General features: G+C 41.4%; 1 protein-coding gene across 1 annotated transcript in view; it reads right to left on the reverse strand.

Annotated features, from left to right (window-relative positions):
• TMEM132C (transmembrane protein 132C) overlaps window positions 1-14,593 on the reverse strand; it is a 613,640-nt gene that overhangs the window by 86,645 nt on the left and 512,402 nt on the right. The window contains exon 5 of the mRNA XM_075833447.1: window positions 1,227-1,370. Coding sequence (XP_075689562.1) covers window positions 1,227-1,370 — 144 coding nt within the window. The remainder of the gene's footprint in view (window positions 1-1,226; window positions 1,371-14,593) is intronic.

Here is a 14,593-nt window from a genome sequence, read left to right on the forward strand (position 1 = left end):
ATTACATTTTTATTGTACATTAGGTAATATTTTGATATTAAACAATCACTGAGGAAAATGTTGTTGGAAACGTTGTGAATAATTATACTGATAGCTGGTTAAGACCTAATTCACACAGCAGTATTTTGGTCAGTATTTTGCATCAGTATTTTGCATCAGTATTTGGAAGCCAAAGCCAGGAGTGGAACCAGCACAGAGAAGAGGTATAACGGAAAGACTTGTAACTCTTCTGTGTTATGGAGCCACTACTGGTTTTGGTTTACAAATACTGATCCAAAATACTGATTAAACATTTAAGTGTGAATGAGGCCTTACTCTGAATTTTCCCTACAACTGGAATCATTCTCTCATGAAAGTAGTTTAGATGGTACTATAACGGCCGCAGTCGCGGACTGCCGCCTCCCCTTAGCTGCTGACGGCCGCAACCGCAGGCCCCTCTCATCCTGTCGAGGTCTCCCTCCCCGGAGACACCAGCACATGCGGCCGAACTGCCCCGCAGTGACCATTAGTGTGGGCGCGCGAGCAAGCTCGTTCCCGGCCTTAAAGGGCCAGCGACCACACATGTAAAGAATTAACGAATTATCCCCAGATCACCCTGGACTATAAAAGGGCCCTGCCTTTTCACTCCTTGCCTGAGTGTTATTTGTATTCCTATGTTAGTCTTGCAAATGGTCCCTTAGTCGTATCCTGTTCCCAGTGTTCCCGTTCCTGCTATCTGTATCCTGTTCCCTTTCTAGTGTTGGAGTAGTGTTGTGCCGTCTGCTATGCCTGCTGTCTTACACCACGTCGGGTTTCATCTGCTACCCCTGGTATCTCCTGACACGTTTTGCATCACCTGTACAAAGTACCATCTGTGCCTAGCCGCTGCTACTGTCTGGACTATTGCAGGTACCCTTGTGCTTGGACTTCATATAGACTTTGTACTCTGTTGTTTGGTCAGCTGCTACTCTGCTATGGCGGTGCAGCCCCACAGATCGTGACAGGTTGCAAATGTCACTACAATATAGGATTTGCATTGTCAATCAATATAAAATTTAGTCTGATGAATGAGTTACACGTTCTTTGTATATGATATTATTACAAAAAAAAAGTTTCGAGAAGTTTTCAAATGTGTCCAATAAACTTTTTGTCTGGAACCAGATTCGATTGTTTCAAAACAACTGTTCTGTTATCACAGACAGACATCTTTTAACGTGAATTATAAAAGCTACATTCGAACCACTTACTTTTACCACATCCTCATCTGAAGACTTGCATTCCACTAGTTCAGAAATATCTGTTACAGACCCATTTTCTTCGAGTGAAACAACCTTCACTGGAACCGCCACTGTCTTTCCTGTGAGGATAGCAGTATTCAAAATCTCTGTATCCTACAAATAAATCAAAAAAGAAAAAACTAAAGTTAAGTGCATACAATGGGTATTATATGTTCTATATTTGAGGTTATTTCCCTTTTGAGAGAAGATGAAGGAGGATTTGTTGTATTCATCAGTATTCATCAGTCTCTAGCAACCCAAGTCCAGTATGTCCATCAGCACCAATATTGTTCTAGACCAATCACATAATGTGGATTCTTTAAGTTCTTCCTGGCAACCACATAAAACAAGTCTCCTAAGAACATCTTATTACTAGTAGGTCGGTGTTACATGGTACTTTAAACCAGCTACCCTATATGGCCATGACTCAAATACTTTACCTGTAGTATCCCCACATCCTTTCATGCAACTAACCAGGTAAACTACTGCGTTCCTCATAAAAATCTCTCTCCCTGGCTCTTTTTCTCTCCTACTGATGCACCTTTCCTTACCTTTCCCCTTATCTCAACCTATCCTGAGATAAGTGGGGGGAGATGACCAGCTTTGAAAAAAAACAACATTTTGCGATCCTCTGTCACGAGATGTCTATTCTCTATGTGTCTATGTTTGGCCACCCAGTGGTTGTGATGTGGTTTTGCAACCTGTCAAGGGTTTTGCTAGCATGTCACAATATTGTATTTAATTTGTAACTGGAGACCTCAACCAAAGTTAAGCAAAGATAAGGATGGACACATCTGTATTTCCACAACTGTCTTCCTCATCAACCTAACTCCTTAAAACTATTAGAATCTAATACGTCAATCACACTCATGGGACCTTTACAATGTTCATCACCTCTTAAGGCCGTCCTGTCTGCACTGCTCATCTTATACCTCAATTTATATAGTTAACAGAAATATGACAAGGAATAAAATTACACATCTTGGGAAGAGAGAAAGGAATGAAGACGGGAGAAAAACACCAGGTAAATCAATAGAACAATGTTAGAATCATGCACATTTATTTTTATGTTTTAAACATTTTTTTGTATCTTTCTCCACATGGAAATAAAAGCCTTTCAAAAATAGTTCAGCCGAATATGTGATTCTAGGTTATAGGTTTAACTAATGCACCATTGCTGTCCTAACGTTATACTCCCCTTAGAATATCTGATGTGAATTCAGTAATATTACTGTTTTATCTATTTGTGACAATGACATTGTTCTAAACATTTTGTAAAAAAATAGCTATTATAATAAATTCTATTGTCCAAATGTCAGGCATGTTTGTTTTTTTTTAGATAAAACTATATTTACAAAATGAGAAGAACTGGAATTTCTAAGGTCAACTCTAGCAAAATATTTTCATCAAACCAAAGACTACTGTATTTGTACTGTATTATTTTCCCATCTGAGGCACTTCTCATTCCACTAGACTGGTTTAGTTAGGGATATGTGATTCTCTCATGGATATTTCCGTTTTCCAGACATTTTATTGTGAAATAGCAAATACTTTGACAAAATGTACAATTTTTATTTGCTTTGTGATCCTAGAGTCCGAAGTTTCATCAAGGTAAAAGCATTTTCATTTTATTCCACTTCACCTTTCATTACATTTCAAAAGTTCCATTAAAAAAGTTCAAGTGGGGATACACAATCCAATAATGGATATTTCAATTTTGTAGTGTTCTATGAAAGGCAATTATTTTTTTTTAACATAGTGTAAATATGTCATCAAGAACAATTTTAATAGAAACATAGAAGATTGATGGCTAAAAGACCGCATCGTCCATCTAGTCTGCTCTTATATTATTTTCTTTTTATACCTTATGTTTATACCAGGTATGTTTAATTTTAATTACTGTTAACTTTCCAACCACATACTTTATGCTGGAAGTTTATTGTGAGATGTACCATCAATACTTTCTCAAATGCAGGTTTTCATGCATAAAAAAAAAATCCCATTAAATAAGGTTCTATTCACATCTCCATTGTGGTTTCCATTTATAACAGAACCACGACACAGTGCCAGATCTATCGTACAATGGATACCACCAGCACCCAATAGACCCTATTGATTTGTAATTGTAGTGTCTGTCATTTTGACGGGAAAAACAGCGCTGCATGCATAGCTATTCTGTCCATAAAATCTAAAAGAATCTGTGAAGGGGGCTCAAAAAGGAACCTCGAACGATGTTAACAGATTTTTATACAGTAGAAATGTTAGCTGACACCTAGATATGAGTGAATCAATTCTACATGAATCTAATTTCATCCGAATTTCCCAAAAGTTTTGGATTCTGTGAAATCCAAAACTTTTGGGGCTCATGGCACATGAGTTGCGCCAAAATAGTGTCCGCAGGTAAGCGCCAGCCGCCATTTTACAGGTTAGAAAAAGGATCACGTGACCTCAGGAAGACTTCCCCAAAATGACTTGCAGACAGCCTTCCCAAAATGCACTGCGATTATCCTGTCCTCTAGCACAGCCAATCAGAAGTGGTATGAGTGGATGACATCACTAATGCTAACTTGGCATTAAAGGGGCTGGATACAGACCTAGAAGACATCAGACATTCAGACTTAAGTTGTCAGGAGAATCTAAGCAATCACGATTCACTGCAAATTTCTCCGTACCATATAGATTGAATGGGACCCAAAACAAATTTCAGGAAATTTGCTTATCTTTACTGAAAGCAACTACCTACTGTTACGGTTTCCAAAACAGCACTAAGTATAAGCAAATATTTACATTTATGGTGGTAAACTACACGTGTATTTGTATACCTTTATCTATGAATATTTACGGGTAAGAGGGAGTAGACATTCAAAAGAAAAAAATCGCCAGCATCAAGTGAATAATATAAGAGAATGTTCAAATCTGGTGAATTTGTGTTAAATGTGGATTTCACCACAGATTGTGCTGTGGATTTGCTGTCAAATTCACTTTTTTGCAAAGGTTGAAATCCACAATAAAAATCTGGGACAAATCCACAACATAATAGACATAAGACAAAGACATAAAACCAAAAACATCACTAGAGTTAACATGACAAGACCTTAAATTTTAGGACGACAAGGTCCATAGTTGGTTATTCGACAGATATTAACCCCTTCCCGACATTTGTCGTAAGAATACGTCATGGAAAGCCAGTGCATCCCACAAAATGTCGTATACTTACGACAAAGGCATGGCACCGGCTCAGAAGCTGAGTCGGTGCCATCATCCCCGGATGTCAGCTGTATCTTACAGCTGACATCCTGCTGTAATGTCGGGGACCGAATTTAGAATCGATCCCCGCCATTAACCCCTTAAATGAAGCCGTCAAATGTAATCGGTGCATTTAAGCTCATCGACACCCCAGCAATGAAATTGCCGGGATTTCGGTGGCTGCAATGGCAATCGGAGGGCTAATAATGGCCTCCCGGTGTGCCTAGTATGGAAAACATTCAGCCCCCGCCCAGAGGCGGGGCCCGAAAGGCTTTCGTAGCCTACGGCAAGATGGCGAAGGCTCAGGACATGAGCTAGCGTCATCAACGGTGGATGTCAGCTGTATGTTCCAGCTGACATCCAGCTGTAACGCCAGAAATCGGAGCTAGCTCCGATCCCTGCCATTAACCCCTTAGATAGAGCGATCCGATGCGATCGCTGCGTCTTTGTGGTTGTTAGCAGATCGGCAGCTGTGCCCTGCAATCGCACGGCAGCCGACTGCTACTATGTCAACAGGAGACCTAACAATGGCCTACTGTCAGCCATTACGGAAGCCGATTAGGCCTCGCCCAGAAGCGAAGCCTAATCGGCTTGCTGTCAGTGAATGACTGACAGATCTGATACATTGCACTACATAGGTAGTGCAATGTATTAGAAAATAAATCTGACCATTGGACCTTAAAGTCCCCTAGTGGAACCAAAGAAAAGTGTAAAAAAAAGTGTACAAAAAGTGAAAAAAATGTGAAAAAAATATACGTTTCAAGTAATAAAATAATCGCCCTTTTTCCCTTATCAAGTCCTTTATTATTGGAAAAAATAAATAAACCATACATATTTGGTATCACCGCGACTGTAACGGCCTAAAATATAAAAATATTATGTTATGCACTCCACGCGGTGAACGGCGTAAAAAAAACCTAGCAAATAATGGCCGAATTTCTGTTTTTTGGTCACTTGCCCTACAAAAATTGAAATAAAAAGTAATCGAAAAGTCGCATGTATCCAAAAATGGTACCTACAAAAACTATAGCACGTGTCTCAAAAAACAAGCCCTCATACAGCTTTGTCGACTAAAAAATTAAAAAGTAATGGTTCTCACAACATGGCGACAGAAAAAATACATTCTTGATACAAAAGTAATTTTATTGTGCAAAAAGTTGTAAAACATAAAAAAGTGCTATAAATTAGGTATAGCCGGAATCGTACTGACCCACAGAATGAAGGTAACATGTAATTTATAACGCATGGCAAACGCTGTATAAAAATAAAACTAAAAAACAATGCCAGAATTGCTGTTTTTTGGTCATCTTCCCTCTCAAAAAATAGGATAAAAAGTGATCAAAAAGTTGCATGTACCCCAAAATGTTACCAATAATAACTACAGCTTGTCCCACAACAAAACAGCCCTCATACCACTACGTCTATTAAAAAATAAAATTAGTTAAGGCTCCAATAAGTCAGGAAATAAAAGTATGCGGTTGTGCAGATCAGAGGGGAACATTTTGTCTGTTTCAAGAGGCGATTTATCGGGGCCCTAAAATGAGGGAACCAGGAAAGAGAGGGCCAAAACATATCTGCAAGAAGTGAGGGTGCCCGTATTATACCAGGACAACACTTTGCACCTTTGCAGTTTGGGGAATTTTGGTGGGAAGTGTGGACCAAAAGGGGGATAAGTAAAGACACCATTTATCAGTGCGACACCTGCCTGTGCAGAAAGGATTGCTCCACAGCATAACACACATCTATGGATTATTTTATTGTTTATCCCATTATTATACCACCTGACTATGCCCCTGATGTACTCCGCAGAGATGTCCCCCACATTATAAACTGAAATACCAGTAAAACTCTAAAAAAAACAACTACCAAGCAAAATCTGCGCTTCAAAAGCCAAATGGCGCTCCCACCCATCTGAGCCCAAACAGCAGTTTACTTCCACATATATGGCACCGCCATACCCGGAACAACCCTTTTAACAATTTTTGGGGTGTGTCTCTCCAGTGGCATAAGCTGGGCACGACATATTTGCCACTGAATTGTCATATCTGGGGAAAAATTTAAATTTGTACTTTGCACCATCCGCAGCGCAATAATTTATGGAAAAGACCGATGGGGTGAAAATGCTCACTACAACCCTTAATAAATGCCTTGAGGGGTGATTTCCAAAATGGGGTCACTTCTCAGAGGTTTCTTTTATTACTTCATATCAGAGCCTTGCAATTGTGAACCAACACTTTATATGTTGTCAAATTAGGCCTTAATTGCGCATGGTACTCGTTCACTCCTGAGCCCTGTCGGATGTCCAGGCAAAAGATTAGTGCCCCATGTAGGATGATTCTAAAACCGGGAAACACAGCATAATAATTAGAGAGCTGTCTTATGGTGGCACAAGCTGGGCACCACATATTGGCATATCTATGGAAAAAATCCCATTTTCACTCTGCAACATCGAGTGCACACTAATTTCTGCAAAACGCCTGTGAAGTTAACATGCTCACTACACCCCTAGGTGAATATCTTGACGGGTGTAGTTTCCAAAATGGGGTCACTTCTGGGGGGTTTCCACTGTTTTGGTCCCACAGGGGTTTTGCAAATGCTACATAGCAACCAGAAACCAATCCAGCAAAATCTGCACTCCAAAAGCCAAATGGCGCTCCTTCCCTTCTGAGCCCTGCCGTGTGCCCAAAAATTAGTTTATGACCACATATGGGGTATTGCCGTACTAAGGAGAAATTGCTTTACAAATGTTGGGGTTATTTTTCTCCTTTATTTTTTGAGAAAATGAAAAATTTTGCGCTAAAGCTACGTCTTATTGAAGAAAAAGGATTGTTTTTATTTTCACTGCCCAATTCTAATAAATTCTATGAAACACCTGTGAGGTCAAAATGCTCACTACACCCCTAGATTAATTCCTCAAGGGGTGTAGTTTCCTAAATGGAGTCAGGGGCTTTGCAAATGTGACATGGCCTCCGCAAACCATTCCTGCTAAATTTGAGCTTTAAATGCCAAATGGCGCGCTTTCCCTTTTAAGCCCTGCTGTGTGTCCAAACAGCCGTTTATTACCACATGTGGGGTACTGTTTTACTCGGGAGAAATTGCTTTACAAATGTTGTAGTGCTTTTTTTTCTGTAGTCCTTGTGGAAATGAGAAAAAATGAGCTAAACCTACATTTTCTTTGAAAGAATGTAGATTTCCATTTTCACGGCCTACTTCCAATAATTTCTGCAAAAAACCTGTATGGTCAAAATGCTCCCTAGATAATTTCCTTAAAGGACGTAGTTTCCCAAATGGGGTCACTTTTGGGGGATTTCCAGTGTTTTGGCACCGCAAAAACCTCTTCAAACCTTACATGGTGCCTAAAATATATAATAATAAAAAGGAGGCCCAAAATCCTGTAGGTGCTCCTTTGCTTCTGAGGCCTATGCTTCAGTCCATAAGCACACTAGGGCCACATGTGGGATATTTCCTAAAACTGCAGAATCTGGGCAATAAATATTGAGTTGTGTTTCTCTGGTAAAACTTTGTGTTACAAAAAAAATTTGATTAAAAATGAATTTCTGCAACAGAAAAAAATGAAATTAAATTATTAAAGGATTAATCCTTTTAGCTAGACTAAATAAAAGTTATATCTTAGTTTATTTCCACACATTTATTTGATAGCTGGGAAAGCTGGGTATTTTGTGTGCTCCTGCACAGTTGTCCTTTTTTTGTATGTCTATTGCCCACCAGCTATCAGGGTCATTTCGTAGTCCTTGCACTACCTAGAAGGGGGCTGTGGGCAGTGTGGCACTACCTACCAGGGGGCTGTGTGGCACTACCAACCAGGGGGCTGTAGGCTGTGTGGCACTACCAACCAGGGGGCTGTGGGCTGTGTGCCACTACCAACCAGGGGGCTGTGTGGCACTCCCTACCACTGGGCTGTGGGCTGTGTGGCACTCCCTACCAGGGGGCTGTGCGGCACTCCCTACCAGGGGGCTGTGCGGCACTCCCTACCAGGAGGCTGTGCGGAACTCCCTACCAGGGGGCTGTGCGGCACTCCATATCAGGGCACTGTGCGGCACTCCCTACCAGGGGGCTTTGCGGCACTCCCTACAGGGGGCTGTGTGGCGTACTCTACAGGGGGCTGTGTGGCGCTCTTTACAGGGGGCTGTGTGGCGCTATCTACAAGGGGGCTGTGTGGCGCTACCTACAAGGGGGCTGTCTGGCGCTACCTACAAGGGGGCTGTGTGGTACTACCTACAAGGGGCTGTGTGGTGCTACCCACAAGGGGGCTGGGTGGCGCTACCCACAACAGGCTGTGTGGCGCTCCCCACAAGGGGCTGTGTGGCGCTACCTACAGGGGGAATCTGTGAGTGGTGGGCTGATGGTCATTCTACTGTGAGTGGTGGGCTGGAGGTTTTGTTCTTGCGTCTTTTGCATTTGCTTCAACGGCTTAAGAAAAAACACAAAAAAAAGGTCAAACAACGCTATCAGTTCCTGAAGGAATTTTGAGGCAGATATTTTTTGCCTTACAAAAAAACGTGTGTGAACGTACCCTACGAGTGTAGAGCTTGTTCTTAGCCATTTTCTGTCTTTCTAGAAACAATTTCGGTAGGGGTGCCCTGAGGAAATTGTATTCTTCCAGTGCTGCCTCGAGTCCGAAAAGGTTGGGAAACTCTGTACTAGGCTACAGTATCACGCTGTGGAGCAGCTCAGTTCGTCATGGGAACGAGGCCTAAGTGAGTACAATTTTTGTTTTTGTTTGGGGGCACTGTCTACAAGGGGGAGGTGGGGGGCTGTATGGCACTGTCTACAAGGGCGTGTTGGGGGGCTGTATGGCACGATCTACAAAAAGGAGGTGGGGGATTATGGCACTGTCTACAGGGAGGCTATATGGAAAAATCTACAGGGGGGCACTATACTGTGTGGGGGCCACTAAGCGGACATTATACTGTGTAGGGGTACTACAGATGGCATAATACTGTGGGCACAATTAGAGGACAAAATACTGTGTCCTTGAAGGGGTTGTAATATATTATTAAATATTATTATTATTATTATGCTGTATGGGGGCACTAAAGGGGCATTATAATTTTTTTATGGGGCATTTTTTTTTTAATGATGGGTGGGGCGCCAAAAGATCATTTCGCACAGGGCGCCATCTATCCTAGGGCTGGCCCTGCCCCCTTCCCCCACCCATTCAGGATAGTCTGATCTTTCCTAACTATTCTTTTCCATATTTTGAGGGGAAAAAGAATGATCTAACCCCTGTGGTTCACTTATTCCTTGTTTGCTAATGTTACACAGCCTATAGAAAGCAAAAACACTCCAAACACTTGCGCGATAGACTCAACTCAGACTGCTCCCACTCTCCATGAACCTTCTCTATGGTAGGTATGCCATATACATACAATGATAATAATTTCCCAATTGTAAAATATCGATCCATCCACCTTCATACATGAAGTACAAACACGATCTATACTACATTTAAGGAAATTATATTTTAAAACTATTTATGTCACTACTGTAATATAAACGTAATGTAATCACAATTGTACACAGGATATAATTCTAAGATTGGATTTTCTTCTGGTAAAGGCTTTGAGTGCATTTCTGGTCATTTCTAGACAGTTAGGATATGTTCACACTGAGCTTTTTGGCGCTGTTTTTGACGCAGAAAAACCGAGCCAAAAAAGTCTGAATACGCCTTTTACATGTATGGAACAGATTTTCAGATGCAGAAATTTCTGCAACAAATCTGCCATGTGTGAATATAACCTTATGGTACTTATGCTAAACAGATATGATTTCAGTGAGTGCTTAAAACATTGAAGGGTATAAGCAAAATGAATACAAAATATTTCAATGTTTTATGTCTGGGAGAAAGAGCTATTTTAGCTTTAGGCATTGTCAAAACAAACAGTATATTATCATCTGCGACATACATGCAATGCTATTCCTCACCCAGCTTGGCAGTAACTACAGGCCAACATAATAAACCTAATAATATAAGAATATATTTGCTGCCGTCCGATAAGTGCTGTTTTACAATTATGCTGTTCTGCATTGTTAATAAAACATTATCATAAATAACATTTCTCTGCATCTATTATTCTACAAGATTGCTGTGGTATTTATTGCAATTTTTTATTTTAGCCATTTATTTATTAAAATGAAACCTTTTTTTATGTCTATTTTATGTCTATTTTGTACGTTTTTTTTATATCTAATGCTTTGTCCATTGTATAAACAAATGTTTTTACTCTAGCTTCCTTAATGCTTTAATGTACTGTTTAACTAACCACGGCTGAGGCTGAGAATAATAACACGTGGAAACAGGGTTAACTCTACAAGTTGCTAATGAGTATGAAGATTTAATGTATGCATACCCCCTACACTCAACATTTAGACACTACAAAGGAGATTTGTCCCACTTTTCAGCTAGCTGATAAAACTAATACCGCGTACGAGTGACATTATTCTAAACAAAACCATGGATGCTCCTTATAGTGCAGCTTATGTTACTCCAAGGAATAAGCAAATTAATTCTTAGCACTGGGTTGTAGACAATTGCCATTCAGTTGTAAGCTGCAAAGCATTCAAGTGGGACTAATTTAGGTACTAATTTAACATGAACTTGGTCTGGATGAGGAAGTAAAATGACAGCTACTAAACAGAACCCGCCAGCGTTTATGGCCTTAGGTATAATTTGGTTATGTAGTGACAAATCTCTTGGTAGACTTACATTGTATTACATCTATCAAGTTTACCATTATATTTTAGTGTGTTTATATTCTCAATTGCATTAAATGGTTAATTATCAGTCACGTACCATGTTGGGTACAATAAGAGAAAGCCTTTGTAAATACATTATATCCCATAATTAATATTTAGACAGACCGTTCAGTATTTCAACTGAATATTAGTGTCCTGATATAATGGACACATCTTCAATCTTCAAACAGGAAAACACGTCAGCCCACATTTACTAATGTTTTCTAATAGGTAAACAGAGTAACCAAAGACCTGGCATGAACAAAAGCCGCCAAATTTATCACAGTGGTTCACGCTGTATGATCATTTTGGTGCAACTTGCATGACCTGCTAAACACTTCTCTCTTCCTTATATCACTTTTAATTTTGCTTATTTTGCGTCAGAATTTTGTGCACGTTTTTTAGTTCATTTTTGGTGTATGTTGTCACATTTTAAGCCATGCCACTTTCCAGCAAGCAATACCCTATTTTCCGCTAAGCCACGCACCCTTTCCTTGGAATATTTCTAAAAAAGTTTCTACTGAGGTGCAAATATCAAAATTGCACCCAACTGCGCTAATTTGGCTAATTTTCAACAATTTGTAGACCCAGACACCATAGTAAATCTGCCCTCTTGTCTTAAAGCTGGCCATACAAATTGTATGACTAATTCGGTCAATGACCAACCAAAAAAGTGATCAGTCATGTTTGATTTTTTGTCTCTAAAATCATAAATACAGAATTGAACACTTGCATGTCACACTTTACAACTGAACAGGAACCATTAGGCATTTATATAGGTGTAGTCACCAATGTGTTAGTAGTATTAGTGCATAGACAGGCAGTCTAAGACAGAGCATCTGTGGAAATGTTTTTGGCAAATATTTTTAGAAACTGGGCTACAGTTTTCTATTCTTTCACCCAAAAACTAACCAAGGTAGTGACACCTGTGGATTATGAAACAAGCAGTGGCTTAACTACCGCTGTATCAGCCGTAGCGGCTGCTACGGGGCCCACAGCGTGAGGGGGCACGTGCAGTCCACCGACATGATCTTCCCCATACAGCGGTAGCGATACCACTATGGGGCCTGTGCCGCCGGGCCTCTAACATTTATGGGCCAGACGGCACGGGCCTCCTCATGCCCGGTGGCCTGGCTAGCACCGGGCATGAGGGGGCCCCGGTGCTAGCGACAGACACATTCACTTGTATCTGCGTCCTCTGGACGTACATACAAATTAATATTATAGGCAGCTGCTGACTCTCTGAGGGGGCGGCGGCACCACTCAAACCAGCCGTCGCCACACCCTCCTGCACTAATTGTACCTGCGTCTATAGCACGCAGATACAAATACATGCATTAGCGCTGAATGGCCGGGAATGTTCCGTGCCTGACCATTCAGTGCCTTACAATGACGCTCATTGGCAGGGCAAAATGTATTTTCCCGCCAATCAGCGCCTTTTAACGACGCTAGCAACGCGATGACGTTTCCGTTGTTGAAAGGCGCTGATCGGCAGGGCAAGTCATTCTACCCTGCGAATCAGTGCCTTTCAACAATACTAGCGGCGCGATGATGTCGTTCAGCCCCAGAAGACCTGCTCAGAAGAGAGCAGGCCTGCATTGCCACCGGACAGCGCGGGAACAGGATCATGTGAGTATGTAAAGTGTTTTTTTTTCTAATAAAACTGTGAGTGGCATTATCTACAGGGGGGGCTCTATCTACAGGGGGGTCTATATGTGGGGATGTGGAGCACTATATACATGGGGAGCTATATGCAGAGCACTATCTACAGAGGTGGGCTATATGTGGGACACTATATACATGGGTGGGCTATATGTGGAGCACTATCTATAGGAGGAGCTATTTGTAGGCCACTATCTACATGGGTGGGCTATATGTGGGACACTATATAGAAAAAAGCAAAAATTGGATCCAGCGTTGAGTCCTTTTGGTCTGTTTAAAATAGGAAACTTCTTCCAAGTTTTATTGACAAGAGGATAAAAACAAGTGCGGTGAAATAAAATTATTTCCAGAGTACAAATAGAGGGATAATAAAGCAGTGTGAGCGGTGCCTACGCGTTTCTGACGCTGACTGCGTCCTTAGCCATGACTAAGGACGCAGTCAGCGTCAGAAACGCGTAGGCACCGCTCACACTGCTTTATTATCCCTCTATTTGTACTCTGGAAATAATTTTATTTCACCGCACTTGTTTTTATCCTCTTGTCAATAAAACTTGGAAGAAGTTTCCTATTTTAAACAGATCAAAAGGACTCAACGCTGGATCCAATTTTTGCTTTTTTCTATGCTTGTACGTGTGCCGACACGAGGATCCGTGCGTGAACGATTCCATATATCTACATAATAAGGTGAGCTGGAGGAACCCTCCCATTGTTTTGGGACACTATATACAGGGGTGGGTTACCTGTGGGGCACTATCTACAGTGCGGCTATATGTAGGGCAGTCTACAGGGGTGGACTATATATGGGACACTATATACAGGGGAGCTATATGTGATGCACTATCTACAGCGGTGGGGTGTATGTGGAGCACTATCTATAGGCGGAGCTATATGTAGGGCAGCACGGTGGCTCAGTGGTTAGCACTATTGCCTTGCAGATCTGGAGTCCATATGTGGGCACCATCTACAGGGGCTTCTATGTAGGGCACTATCTACAGAGGCTCCATGGGGGTCACTATCTACAGGGGGCCTATGGGGGCACTGTCTAGAGGGGGCACGGTGTGTGTGTGTGTGTGTGTGTGTGTGTGTGTGTGTGTGTGTGTGTGTGTGTGTGGGACACAGTGTATGGTACTATTATAATCAGGGAAACAGTGTATGGTGCTGTTATAATTAGAGGTGCAGTGTATGGTGCTATTATATTTAGGGGTTTTGAGAATTGTATCTTCGTTTATAGGTGCAGAAATGTTTTAAAAGTGAGGAGCTGAAGACATCTGAGCGGAAAACTGCAGAAATGGGTTGTGGCCGGGAGAAGTCATCATAGAGGTCTGGACCGGATGGGGAAGAAAAGAGAAAAAGAACTAGAATCTGAGATGTCACCGGTGAGTCACTTAATGTAAATGTTTATTCTGCCTCTAATCAGTAATGTAGTCACTGTATGATCTGCAGCGAGATGATGGGTGGTTTGATTATGATATGATTCTTTTTTTTTTGTGAAACAGTATCTCCCAGCATATCCTTACCATTGTTCGGGCCATGCTGGGAGCTGTAGTTTTACGCCGTACAAACCTATACGGCAGGGGTTGCACTAAATTGAGCTGTATTTGTTCTGGTGCTATATATATGTACTTGGTTCTGGGGCTGTATATATGTACTGAGCTTGGTTCTGGGGCTGTATA

This window comes from Rhinoderma darwinii, chromosome 1 (assembly GCF_050947455.1).
Source record: "Rhinoderma darwinii isolate aRhiDar2 chromosome 1, aRhiDar2.hap1, whole genome shotgun sequence".
Taxonomy (NCBI): domain Eukaryota; kingdom Metazoa; phylum Chordata; class Amphibia; order Anura; family Rhinodermatidae; genus Rhinoderma; species Rhinoderma darwinii.